This window comes from Phaenicophaeus curvirostris, chromosome 4, assembly GCF_032191515.1.
Source record: "Phaenicophaeus curvirostris isolate KB17595 chromosome 4, BPBGC_Pcur_1.0, whole genome shotgun sequence".
Taxonomy (NCBI): Eukaryota; Metazoa; Chordata; class Aves; order Cuculiformes; family Cuculidae; genus Phaenicophaeus; species Phaenicophaeus curvirostris.
Window position 1 is genome coordinate 16,913,222 of NC_091395.1, and position 14,807 is coordinate 16,928,028.

Consider the following 14,807-nt stretch of genomic DNA (forward strand, 5'->3'; position numbering starts at 1 on the left):
ATACATTACTGTTTATTTCAAATCTCAAGTATAATTTAAACTCCAGAAGTTTAACTCTGGAAGCATCTCCCACTTAAATTTAAAAACCAATAGTTTACAGAACTTTAAAGAACATCATAATCCCTCTTAAACAAGACATCCAGTCCAAATGAGCTTAGTTTGGAAAAAGGAGGCTCAGGGGATACCTTATGGCCTTCTACAACTAACTGAAAGGAGGCTGTAGTGAGGCAGGTATTGGTCTCTTCTCCCAAATAACAAGTGATGGAACAAGAGGAAGTGACCTCAAGTTGCACTAGGGGATGTTTAGATTGAATATTAGGAAAAACTACTGCACCAAAAGGGTTATCAAGTATTGGAACAAGCTGCCCAGAGAAGTGGTCAAGTCACCGTCCTTGGAGGTATTTAAAAGATGTGTAGATGTGGTGCTTAGAGAAGTGATTTAGTGGTGGACTTGGCAGTGTGAGGTTAAGGATTGGACTTGATGATCTTATAGGTTTTTCCAAGCTAAATGACTCTATGATTCTAAATTTGCCACAATATTATCTAACTACCTACTTTAAAGACACGTATCAAAGGAAACAGGAAATTTAATCGGGACTTTCAACAACCAATTTTTCATTTGACATAATAAAAGCATGAACATCTAGTACCTCTGTAAGATAAAGTAACCAGTCTGCCTATCAACCAACAGGCTGCTTCAACACCAATATAATGATAAACTGACATCTCTATCTTAATTGCTGCCATGACAAAAACATTCAGTGTCAGAGAGAATACTGCATACTCTCGAGAATATCAGTAAGCTAAGTTAATGTTTGGTCAGATATGTTGACGCTGGCATGAAGAACAAAAACACAGATTAAAATGGAAATACAGAAGCTTGCAATGAACATATTGGAAGAAAACTATTTTGGGGAACACCAGGTTGGGGTGGAGGGGCAAGCAGAGGAAAATAAGAAAAGAGTCAAGTCCATACCTGTCAAAAGAATCTGTTGCGACCTTGTAGAGGTAAATAAAAAGTTTGCTGCAGTGTCTTAGTGTAGGTGACACAGAATCCAGGGATATTAGATCATCCTCCAAAAGCCTTTGAAATAGTTGTGTATTTGAGGGGAAGACATTCAAGGGGCTTATTTTTCTCGAGTCTGAGAAGCAGCCTAGTAATCGAACAGCATCTGCCAGTTTTTCATACTGGATCTCTGTTTTGAAGAAATGAGAGTTGGCTGGCTCATAGCGCATTGCTGCAGTCAATGTGCAGAAAACAGTGTGAAGTAGTTCAAATACTTGATTCTGGTTTACTTTCTCCCAGCCATTCTTAGGCGGCGAGCACAAAGATCTTTCCATAGCAACAAGTAAAGATGTGACATACACAAATCCACCAACTTTTCTGAAAACAGTTCTTGTGCGGTGACTTTCTCTCAGAACTGAGAGCAGGGCCTATGGACAAAACAAACAAAAACAAAGAAGAAAGAGGAAAAGCAGCAGCGTTACTAACAGCTTGAAAAAAGGTAGGAACGTTTTTGTTTCATACGCAAGCGAAATTCTCATGTCATTTGCCAGAACTGCATAATGCCTGCAGTCTCTAAAGATCTACTTTGTACTGCAAGAATTGCCATCCTCAATAGCTTACAAAATAAAAATGGAAAAAGAGGGAGGAAAAAGTAAAGTATCAACCCTAACTCAGAAATAAGAAACCAAGGAAACCTGCCAATACTAAAGACTTGACCAAGCCTAGAACAGAACCCAAAACTCCCAAATAATTCCCTTAGCTAGGTTCTCTGCCTTGTCACTATCAGAAAGGAACCCACTCTGCCACCATACTTCACAAAATTTCAAACAAGAGTGGGCTACTGCCTGTAGCAATGAGAAATCTATACCTCAGAGCATCTTAACACAGAAATCTATAGTGCGTAAGCACCTGGAAGCTACAAAGACACAATAGCACTCAAAGACAGCAGCAGCAAAGAATTAGCCCCAAACCTCCATACAGCCCTCCTTTATACGGAAACCCAAAAATCTCTGAATTGAGTGAAACTTGATTTTAAGCATTGCAGTTCAAACATAAGCCTGAGAGAAACAAAAAATGATAAAACCTTACTTGCTGAACAAATCCAAAGTCTCAGTTATAAACAATGCAAACTACATGAATCTATGTAGTATGGAATAATATTCATTCACCTATGAAAGCAGGAGGTGGGGAAGTCCATCCACCTGACCAAAAACCAACAAAAGAACCAGCTGCCATGAGGAGTTTGACCCATGTGAACATGAAATACGGAAGAAAGTCTTTACACGAAGCATCAGAAACAACATAAATGTTACTGATACAGAAAAAGAGGCAAGGGGGCGGGGGTGAATCTTTCATGACCAAGAGTTTACTACTTCAGAAACATGCATTTTTGTTTCATTTTAAGCACTCAGGAGATGGGCAGTGAAACAGTGAGACTGCCTTTCCTTTGAAGGCAGGATCTCATTTCCTGTCAGACCTGGATAAACAGCAAGAAACACATCACTGCACCACTCTGAGTGTCCAATTCCATAACCAAAACTTCTGAAAACAGCACTGATGGATAACAAATACATCAGGTCCGATGAAGGACAGAAACCCTGCTCTGGATGTTACATACAATGGGCAACTGCAATATCCTTTCTCTCCCCTACAGAATTGTCAACGAGATGTGCTCAGAAATGACTGAAGAGCCTGACGGAAAAACCAGGTCAAAGGAATCATTTTATTACTAGCTTTCCCTTCTGTCTTTTGCAATAAGATGAAGCTGCTCATCTGACAGAGAAATATTACAGCTCCTTGTAACAGATGAACCTAGATAACTCTGTGTTCTCTTCAGTTAAATTCATTTACTTATTACTACTTGCCTCAGCTTTTCTACCTTAAAATAACACTATTATATCAATTCACAAAAATAACATTAGCTATTCTGAGAAGAAATTGTGGGTCTAGAGTAGCAGCCAATAACCTAATGCTACAGAAAACAGATAAGAGTTTACTCTCTTCCTCCTCCAGTCACAGCCTTACCACTACTTTTTGCTTAAGCAAGCAAGTTCTTTGGCTTTATCTTCTATTAGGGCCAGTACAATTGACATTTCTGTTCACCAATTCAGCATTTGTAACTAACAAACTGGTAAAATAAAGTAAGTGCCACAAGAAAACTCAAGCCAGCACTGAAAATAAACTTGTGTTACATGCTCGCTTTCCCTTCTCCCATGTATTCTCATTATTTTTAACTGAATACTCTTCTGGGGAAGGTTATCATAACTGTAGAATTTAATTTCCTATCCACTGAGGCTGACTACAAGTGATGCTACTAACAGCAGAACACATACTCACACTTTAGACTAGACCTCATCTCCGATTCTGAAACATGCCACGGACAGATGGAAGAAAACAAAACCCATGCAAACATACACATTTCAACTCCAGAAACAAACTACATTCGGTGGCTAAATACTAACTGTTCAATCCAATCCCTTCTCAGTGTTATTGTTTTAAAAAGGTGGCTTAGGAGCAAGAGGCCTGAGCAATATTTCATTTACCCTTAGGATGTCCGTTTTCAGCTGCAGTTCTGTAGGTGGAGCCGAGTGCATCAGTCCCAACAAAGTGCCCATATCATCTTCTCCACTAGGTGATAACACCAACTGCTGGATGATCATCAGGGCATGCTGCCGGCACTGGGGATACTTCACTATGTTGTGCACGCACCTAGCGCCACCAAACTCCCTGAAAATACCTACTCAGAAAGGGGGGAGGGGAAATAAGCACATAAGGAGGGTGAAAAATACCATCAGCAACAAACAATAACAACAACAAAACATGAAAGGCATTTCTTTTCACTTCAACAAATTTGATAGCAGGAGTTTAGCCCTATGAATGTTCTATGCCTTACTTTTTTTCCTTTTCTACCACAAATAACAGCAGAAATTGAACAATTTTTCTCCGAAAATATTTTTCACTGAAGGTGCTGAGTACAGGGACACAGGTCAGTTGTAAGAATTTCCTCAATAATTCTGTTAGTCCAGCAACACTTATTCTTTTCATATGAGCTCTCAAAGAGTAACAAGATGAAACAAAGGAAACAACATAGTGAATCCTCCATCTTTAGTGAAGACTATATGCTCTTTTGACTAAGGATAGCGTTTATATTACATTTAGTTCATTGCCAAACACATGATTAGGCTGCTTCTGGGCAAGACAAGCAAGCTAGGAGTGTTGGTTGAGAAGCGATTTTGTCCATCCATAAGATTTTTAAAACTCTGCAGAAGTTTTCTTGTGGCAAAACCTATCTCTGTAGGGATAAAGCTTAAGTCAAAGAATGCTTCTTAAGCTTACCGGACACTCAGAAGAACATATGTGTGATATTGACTGAAAATCAAATGAAAATTGATTCTGAAAACATCATAAAAACCAAACTGGAATATATATGGCACATACAATGTGTACTTAGCATAGTGTCAGTAGCTACAGTACTGCCCTATGTTAACTACTGAAGATGAAAACACAATAAGGAAATGCATCAATGCTGCATGACTGTATCAAAAGGGATCATTTTCCCTCCAACCATGAACTAAAAGAGCAGTTTAAATGACCAAGTTTAGGATTTACAACCTAGTTAGGACAACGTTTATTCCCTTTACTGCACATATCCAAGCATTAGTCTCACTATCCATTTCTGGTTTCCTGCCTCCTGCTTTCTCTGACATTCTTTGGATGAGACAGCGACTTGGACAAGGCACAAGCAGAACCCTCAGACCCTGAGGCAGTTAAGTTGGTTGCACCTCTTCACAGGCAAAGCGCATTCCCTCAGTGATCAGGTCTCTTACTTTTAGAGAGACTAAGACAACATTTTATACTTCTCCCACTCTTGGTCCAGATTCTCAACTATCCAGTGAGCCTGTCTGGACGTGCAAATTTGTTGTCTGAAATCTGGTGATCAGTTATGCAATAATCAGGAAACCTTATTAGACATAGTGGTATAAGACCAGAAACGAAGCTTTGAGTGTGGTATGAAGCGCTGCAAGGCTCCATAATACCTATTTATGCCACAAATACCGCCCCTCCAGATGTAAAGTTACAAGCTTTACATCATTATCCCAAGACCTAGTGTTTAAAGAGTGAACTGTCAACCAAGCTGGACAAATTTCAGGATTTCATTCTTAAGCATCTGTCACAGATCATGGTTAATCCTACTTAAATAAAAGCAAAAAAAAACCAAAACCAAAATTGAGGAAATACTGTCTATTTCAATGTCACTAAGTCTTGGCTAACGAAGCATAATATAAACCTGCCTGATTTAGAAGAGAACACTCATAACGAGCTCTATTTATACACACTGACAGGGAATAAGCCATTTTTCCACTAAACACACAGCATCATTAACTACATTTAAGTAGATGGGACGCTGTCAACAGCTAACTACATGTCTAATTACATTCTTAAATTTGTCGATATACAACCTGTATTAGAAGCCCTAATACAAATTATTACAGCATTGTTGGAGACTGGTGGGGTGTGGTGGTTGCCTTCAGGCAGACCATAGTGAAGAAACTCAGAGATACACTATCTTGTACTCCTTTACTTTAGACACTCTAGTTTTTGTTGCCTATTCTTCTAGAAATACCCGGCAAGAGAAAAAGTATATTTCAGTGTGTTTAATTACCTGCCTGAAAAGAGGAAGTCAGGACTACTTTGCTTTCAGGTATTATTTTCTAAAGTCCATCCTTTTACAAATATTTTGACAGCACACTCTCTACGTACCTGCGTTTGTGTTTGATCCTTGTAGTAGTACTGTCAAGGTCTCCATAACCGATAAAGCCAGCTGCTTTTGGTCCTCAAATGAACTGGTTTTTGAATCCCCTAAAAATAATTTCAGAAGCCAAAGTCATAATAAAAACTGTTCTTTTCTAAGATGCTTTTTGATACTTTCCACTAACACTTTTATTTTCTTTGCTTGCCCAGAGAACATGCAGCCTAACCACATTTCAAAGCAAATTAAGATTCAGTCTACATGTGCATTCCTGGGAAAGCTTAACTATGAATAATTTGAAAAGTTAATGTATAAATACAAGAATTTAAACAGAAACTTTTGAGCACTGCGAGCTCAGTGGCTGACACTGCAGCTCTATGCGTAGTTTCATATCCCCAACTGTTGTTTCTTGAAGCCACAAAAACAGACCACAGTTCAAGACTTAGCAGGATCTGTTCTTGTTCAGCAGTCAGTACTTGAAAAGAGAAATCCCACAGTCACTTAATTACAGCAGATGTGCTGGTGATTCAACAGGTGTGACAGACAAACAAACACTGCGAGTGGCACCTTAAACAGAGTCACACTCCAGAAAAAATATTTTCTTAAATGACTAATAAGAAGCAAGCCACAACACAAGGGCACTCACGCTCAGGCAACACTCGAATCAGACGTCAGTTTAGCCCATTTACTTACAAGAACATGAGAAAATGTTTCTATGGAGTTGTTGGCAACAAAGCTTTCTAACTCTAACCAATTGCTACCATTCACTAACAAAGCTTCAGGCAATAAACCCACGTGAAATGTCTAACAATTATGATTAAAAAATAAGTGTCAGTGATGCATGCTAACTGGACTCCAGTTTCAATAAAGAATGTAAAAAAAACTCTCTGTGTGAGTGTATGCATGTAGGGCACCTGGCAGGGCCTGCTTTGCAGGCTAAGCAACTATGCAGCTTATCTCAGATAGCTTCAATTCTAGATAGATGAGAACTAATTTGATTCTTTTTAATAAAACAAACTGCTAGAAAAATGCAGAACTTCTAAAAAGACTGTAAACTTGAATACATGCTCCTACTAAGAGCTCAGATACGCCCTTTACAACATTTTTTCAAAACTGGGGCTAAACACAATGAAATGCACAACCTTTTGTGAGGAAGAATATAGATACTGTGTGTTACTCTTCCACTTGTTCTTTTCATGGTAGGTAACAAATATTAAAACCAATACATAAATAAAACATTAAAAAAGGAAACTATCAACTCCTGTAATCTGCATTCATACAGCATCTTTCATTAAAGCTTGCCTTGAGTTTCTTGCAGAATGTTAAAAGAGAAGCAATTCCAACAAGCTTTTAAGATGACACAGCAGCCCCCAGCAAAACTCAGCCCTTCAGATTCATGTTCAGACTCAGTTGTTTCTCCTCTTAAGTGCCAACCTCCACCATCCCCAGCCAAAGAGACATATATTAGCAAAAAGAAAGAAAAGAAAAGAGCACACACTACCTTGATCGTTCAGTGCCTGCGTGGGATCTTTCAGAAGGGCTGCATATTTATGAAGAAGATTTACCATCACTTCCAGAAGTCCCACTTCCCTGAAGACATCCTTAAAGATGTAGTCATGACGGGTGAACTTAAGGAGTGTCTTCATGGCAATGATGCTACACTGAAAAGAAGCGCTGGATTTTAAAAGGATGCTCACACTGATCAGTTCTTTACAGGGTATGTAATTCAAGCTGAAGACAACGAACTCCAGCATCTCAAAGTATTTGGTCTGCACTTCTGGAAGTTTAGGAATCTTCTCTGCAAACTGAGACAACGTGTGCTGCGATTCCAAAATGAAGTAGTTGGCACTGTCCGCCATATAAATATTTGTGATGGCATCGAGGATGATTTGTGCTAGATAGCTGGTTTTTGCTCTCAAAAATGCATTCTGGAGGACTGCAAATGCTTGAATATTCCTCACACTGTGACCTAAATGAGGAAACAAAGCGAGATAGATGGGAGGAAAAAGGAAAGAGTAAGTTCTTAGTAGTCATAAAACAATGAGTACACTTAATAATGATGCATGTATTTTAATAATGAATAACTGTATGTGCCAGGTACAGTAAAAACTTTATTAAAACTGACTTCAAAAAAGCCTCTGCACAACCACTTGCATTGCAAATCCCACAGCCTACTGTTTGATAAAATGTCATCTTCATTTCTAGAAGTAAGTGTTTACGCAATAAAATGATTTTTCATTTAGCTGAAGAGGTAACAGACCTATTGTTCAAGCATGCAGTGGGATATAGTTCTAAAGGCAGCAAAGCCTGCCTGTCCTCTACACAGGCCAAGAGAAAACTCATTGAAACAACAGTAACACATTCGGTATTCTGTAACGCAGAATGCAACTCGGTCCCCTGCAAGTATTCAGCAGGCTAAGTTTTGAGTAACAGCCATCTGTATCCCCTCACTCCAGAGCAATAAGCGATGACAAATCCTTGTCAGCTGGGTTCAAAGCTAGAAAACAGGCATGGACTCCAAATTATCTCCTTGCTTCCACTCTTTGACAATTGCCTGTGAGAAAGAGAACTACACATAGAGAAACTCCTCAGGACAGTGTAAGGCTGGCAGCTGCCTGCCTTACACAGGCACGCTGCTCTGGCTCAAGTCTGGATTAACTGGTGTGAATGACCATACTGGTACCAGAAGGTGGCATGAAGCTGGCTTTAGGAATCAGGCCTGGGAATAAGAAAACCTTGGCAGAGTCCAGTACTGTTAACCATTAGTGAATTAAAACAAAGGGAAAGAGTTGCAAAGTATAGAGTAGCTCTACTAGCACACAATGACTTCACATCTTTAAAAGCCTGGTCAAATTTCTTCTTGTAAATACCTTCAAGCTGAATAAAAATTAGTTTATTTATCCAAAGAAGGCATCATTTACGAGTGCTCTCTCTGACCCCAGAATTTTCTGTAGGCAGATATGAGTCTCACTTGACTAAAAAGATGTCTCAAAGCCAAAGTTTTAAGTTCTACGGGACCTGTACAAGTCACAGTGGACAAACACCATGATACAGAAAATAACTAACGGTAAAAATAATTAAAAAAATCAAGAGTGATAACTTGAAACAAAGTATTCTAAACAAAGCATTTAGGATGCCATAACAATAAAATCTTGCTGCTTGTTTGAAAATAAGAAAACTGTTAACATGATTTTAAACCCCTTTCATAAACAAAGAATCCTGATTTATCACAAACACTATGGATTGCTGCCCTCTTCACTGTTTAAAAACTAAGTTGTCCAATATAAAGGTAAATGTAGGTATCTTCATGCCTAGCCCCACTGCCTTCTCTGCCAGTATTTCTCCAGAAAACATCCTTGAACAATTTCACATGCTGGAAGAATAGTCATGTTACAATGTAAGTAACAGGACGGGGTTACGAAAGCTCAAGGAAGAAGGAACTGAGATGTCACGACAACCACTAGAAAATTAAATAAAATTATTCCTTTAGAAATTGCAATAGGTCATGGTTCTCCCATGCTATTGTATCAGAAAAGTCAACTAGTTCAAGTAAAAACTGTATTATTATCGAAACATGGTGAAATTAAGCTATGAGTGTGACTATCACCTTTCCCTACTCAGGGCAAATGCAAAACAATTCCCATAAACACTGAACTCTCTCAATACCAGAGAAAGGAAGTCATTGTCCAAGGAATCTGGTTAAACAGTGAAAGGAGGTCCATTAGCCTATAAATCTATAAATTTAACTATCACAAAAAAACTTCCTAGTACCCCTGGTATTACTAAATCCCATAAAAAGCCCAAGTAACAAACTAGCTTTATGGTCACTGTCAAATTCCAAACTCCTTAGTTACATAAAAGACTTCCCAGAGTTTTAAGTTTATACACACAATGTGAAAAGAAGTTCATTTTTACAAACCCCTTTCCCCCCCTCAGACTTCCTTAACCTTGTCTCCATATTATAATTGACTGTGGTTACAAGCATACCACAGATTTCACCACTCTGAACAGTGATGACGAAACAACAGATTTCATCTCCCAAGTTACACCTGCCTAAGCTGACAAAAGCTAACCAAAACGAAATCTGAACCAAAAAAGAGAAACAATATCAAACCAGCACATCAGCCTTTTACATCAATCTAGTAAGAGCAGCTTAAAACACCATAAACCTAATCAGTGCACCTCTCCATTATGATAATCTCTTAAAATGTCCACATAGAAACTGTCAGCTTTGCAGTGAGAGATGTCTGACTCAGCCTTTAGTCCTCAAAGTTACAAGTCTGACACTTCCTCCTTTGGATACCAACTGCAGAATCGAACCTTTGAGACCAATAAAATTAAGAATTTGATACAGAAGCTTAGTAAAAGAACCTAGACTCAGTTGCAAATGGTTCGTGTGGTGGACAGCTTCTTTGTTGTTTACATTTGAAAAACAAACAGAGAAAGAGAGAAAGCAGACTCACCTTTGCCTGCAGGCTGTGGGACTGCAAACCCAGGGAGCAGGAAAGGTACTCCAGTGGTCACACCAGCTGGCTTTAATTCATTTACACCATATGTTGTTAAGGAAGTTATCAAATTAACTAAGTCCTTCAAGGCATCCTTAGATTCAGCTTCTTTTGCCTGTTCTAATCTAAAGAAAACACAATAGATCAAGTTAGCAGTCCTACCTTGTTTCAACTCCAATCACTAATATCTCTTCCATTTTACTCTACTAACTTAGAGCCCTATTCCTGAAGTATTTTACATGTTCTCTGTTCATATTTCATTCCATTAAGTCAGTCAAGCACTAGTGGATTTATGAGAACATACATTTATTTGCCACAGAAATTCACCTCATAAATCTTCCCCTGAACTCAATACTCTGCTAAAAAGCAGCACAGATGTGAAAATTACTTTTATCAGCCTTTTACAGACATGAAGCTATTGGATAGGAAAATACCTAGATAGTCTGTCATTACATAAATCTATAATTTACTTGTTAAACTCTATCTGCCACCCTGAGAGTTAATATTTTATGTTAATGAAATGGTAATCCTAGTAGAAGGTTAACACTTAGAAGCACACGATGAAGCATCTTTGTTAGAACTACAGGCCCTTACCTTTGAACACAAGAAGGTGGAAATGCTATCATTCCATTCCAATGATTGTTTCCTGCCAGCAACAGACCATTCAACCAAAACCTAAAAACTTGACTCTGAACTCCAGGACAATCCTAACTTTCCTTCTACCTCACCAGAAATCACTTACTAACTCTATAATCTCTATAGATCTCAGGAGAAAGCCGGGGACCACAACATCCTATTCGTTCATGCAATGTGAGCTCTATATTTCTTCTTGCTGACAAGAGTCCTTGAGAGGCCTTAGAAGCAGCTCATTCTGCACCTTCTACCTTCTCCTCAGTTAGACACGTGGCTGAATCTCTTTCAAACAACTGTTGCAGAAGCACGCAGCTCATCTACTGCCACTTTACTCATCCTTCACACACCCCATCTTTTCATATCATCAAGGTGAAATTACATACTCACTTCTTTGGTCCTCACATATCTCCCTGCAGTTTCTTAGTAAGTCACCTTCTTCACATGTCCTTTTGCATTACCAGCTCCAAACCCTTTCTTCTTTGCAGCTTGACACCCAGTGTCCAGATTTCAGAACCCCACATGCCAGTTACCTTCACAACAGAGCCATAGAGCTGAACAAGCCTCTGTCAATAGGTTTGAGCCAAAATATTTCCAGGGAGAACACATTATTTTAATTTCTCACTGACCTACACATAGGCTTGACCGAGATGATGATTTTTTGAAACAAACTGTATTTTGATTTGAAGATCAAATCAAACGTTGCTGAGGGGAGACCTTGTCACTGTCTACAACTGCCTGAAAGGAGGCTGTAGCGAGGTGGGTATTGGTCTCGTCTCCTGAGTGACAGGTGATAGGATGAGAGGGAATGGCCCCAAGTTGTGCCAGGGGAGCTTAAGACTGGACATAAGGAAAAATTTCTTCACCGAAAGGGTTATCGGGCACTGGAACTGGCTGTCCAGGGAGGTGGTAGAGTCACCATCCCTGGTTTAGTGTTTAAAAGACAGATAGATTAAGTGCTCAGGATAAGGTTTAGTGGTGGTTGGACTTGATGATCTCAAAGGTCTTTTCCAACCAAGCGGTTCTATGTTTGTATGATCAAATAAACTAAAACTTACAAAAACCAGAGATCTGGCCATCAAACCAGCAGTCATGTTTTGAATCATCTTCCACCTCTTCTACAATGCACAAATTGCTGACAAAAACGCATGTAGGTATGTGCTATTCACCTTATGCCAGGCATTTCTGCAAGATTAAGAATCTTTAAGCAAGTTTTCTAGAGTCACCCTGCAAAGAAGGATAATGCATTCCTATGCTTTTAAACTTTACTCATGTCAACTGATGAATTCTGGTGCTCTCCTTCAATCACACATGCAAACACCTCTAAGTCCTGCTGTAGCTCTCATTAGAGATCTCCCATTCTTTGATTTTAAAGACAAGCAAGCTCTGGAGAGAGTTTACTTAAAACACTTGATCTACAGACAATGGCTTTTGTACTGGGAAATGATATTGCTAATGACAACGCGTCCCCCTGAAATCCCACCTAACCTCTGGCTGGCAGTTTCTGTAAAACAGCTGAGTTTGAATTACATCACCTTGAATGAATGCATTAGTAAAATGTACTCAAAATCATCATTTATACTACAAGAATAATAACAATTCCTTAGCAAGTATTCTAGCTTTTGTGGTATCCAAGATACTTTATGAATAATTTTAACTGAAACTAAGAATTTCAAATATCACGTCTATTTCTGGAATTCATTTAAAACAAACAAAAACCCTGAAACCATACTGTGTCACAGAAAATTTAGCTCAAATATTTGGGTGCCAAAACTTAGCATCCTAGCACCCAAAATGAATGGCTTAGAGATAACATTAACACTTCTCATTAATGGACATTACAGCACTGTTCCTAATCATCTCTGACTCAAGTTTGCTTCCTAAGGTGTATGCTCATAGATATCATTTCCCAGTTTCCGTCTTGGATGTGTAAAATGTACATATATTTCAACAGCTAAGCATGCTTCCTCAGAATTTCATATCCAAAAAACGGTACACAGACTGACTATAGATTTTACATAAATAATGCAGCAGACACTAATTTGCTGAGTGGGAAAGGAAAGAATGAAGTTCCTTTCACAGAGATGGATCACACATCCAAGTTTTGTTGGGCAGACATTTTCATTACCATATTCTGTGATGCATTAACATGTTAACAGTATCCTTAATAAAAAAAAAATAATTAAAAAATACATATATATCCTGATTCCCTAGTAACATGAGTGTTTTCTCTAGCACTCTGAAACTAGAGCTTATGTAATTTCTCTTCAGTACTAAGTAGCATGCACCACATTTACACACAAGACGTTTCATTACGATAGTGTGTTAAAACAAAACCATATCTCAAACAGAAATCACTTGTCTTCTGATTTTTTTTCTAAATTTTTAGTACCAGTTGCTTTTAAACCTCTGTTTTCTTAGGACATACAGAAACATTTAGTAATGAACTAGTACTAATGAACAAAAAGTTACACAATGTAGTTTCATAAATGGAGAGAAGCACAGTTTCATGTTTTGGTCCTAGTATCTTCATTTCATAATAACCTGCAATCACTTATTTGTTCAAACCTATTCACCTATTCTTTATTAAGAAATCTTTTTCTGAAAAGCTCACAGTGATCTGTCTGCATTCCTTCAAGCTCTCTTAAATACCTGAGGAGGAGGTCACAGAGAAAGCTGTATCCTTGCCATATCCTAAAATCATCCAACAATGTCTGGGATACATCACTGGAGTCTTTGAGAAAACAAGAAAGTCCAGCAAACATCTCAACTATTTCTAGGGGAGAAAGGTCATCAGACTGCTGCATGTTCTGAACACACGTGGACAAACACTCCTTTTCTGAAAAGAAATGCAATCAAGAAATTAATCACAGCAAGGAACATAACTAGCAGAAAAATGACATCAATAAGGTAACTGTTACTTAACTACGTCTTATCACATAGCATTTAACATCACAGAACACTTGAAGATGCGTAGGATTTGGATCTGAACCCTAACCTCTTTCCGCCAACCTCTCCCTCCCTTTTATAATCTTTACTCTTGTACTCTTATAATCTTATACTCTTTACTCTTGTAAGGTGGAAACTGTGTAGACAAATGCCATTTTTTTTAACCCTAAAAAGTTTTACCGGACGAGACAGTGAAAGGATGCTCCTTTGCATATGATGAAGCGTTGTAATTTTTTTCCTGAATATGAGATAAGTCTCTTGACGGATTGTATTACCTCTTAAGTCAGGTTCATTTCATTATAAGCAAGCAAGGAGGAATGCTGACTGGTTTTCTTTTAAAGATTTTTATTTCACTTTTTAAAGAACCTAGAACATCCTTTGATACAGCAGCCTCACTCCTCTGTGGACCAAGCCCATAGAGAAGTGATAACTGTAGTAGCTGTCAGCATCACAGTCAAAACTTGGTTATTTTCTTTGCTGTGCCCCATAACATTTTCACATGTACACATACACCTTCTACACTGATCAAAAACTCACCAGAAGGCCGTTACGGATGCAGGCAAAACACCTATCACCTTTTAAGTCCTATCTGAAAATACTTAGCTTATGACTATTCTTTGCTTCCAAGTAACTTGGTACATTCACATCTTTCTGACTGGAACTAGAAACACATTGCTAGCACAAGAAAAAAATCCACAGACTGAAATTTTCTGTGAAGTATGCAAGAGCAGGGTGACATATTTCACAACCTGTCAAAATGGTTTTGTGGAGCCTTGTGATTACTTGCTTTCTAGGGTGTGAGGAAACTGGGTTTCTTTTTTTTTTCCCCGTAGAAAGTGAATGATAGGGATGCGAGTTCACTTCAACCGTTGTTCCAATTTAAAAACTACAAACGCTTCTATGTGGTCCTACAGTCTAAAAGGCCTAAATATAATACTAGAAGCATCTTCTACCGACTCTCCTACCC

General features: G+C 38.5%; 1 protein-coding gene across 4 annotated transcripts in view; it reads right to left on the reverse strand.

The window, feature by feature from the left end:
• WDFY3 (WD repeat and FYVE domain containing 3) overlaps positions 1-14,807 on the reverse strand; it is a 166,319-nt gene that overhangs the window by 81,028 nt on the left and 70,484 nt on the right. For all 4 annotated transcript variants that reach the window (XM_069855348.1, XM_069855349.1, XM_069855347.1 and 1 more), the window contains exons 8-13: positions 13,544-13,730; positions 10,220-10,386; positions 7,258-7,725; positions 5,768-5,866; positions 3,550-3,743; positions 977-1,434 (exon numbers count right to left, since the gene is read on the reverse strand). In XM_069855348.1, the coding sequence (XP_069711449.1) occupies positions 977-1,434; positions 3,550-3,743; positions 5,768-5,866; positions 7,258-7,725; positions 10,220-10,386; positions 13,544-13,730 (1,573 nt within the window). The remainder of the gene's footprint in view (positions 1-976; positions 1,435-3,549; positions 3,744-5,767; positions 5,867-7,257; positions 7,726-10,219; positions 10,387-13,543; positions 13,731-14,807) is intronic.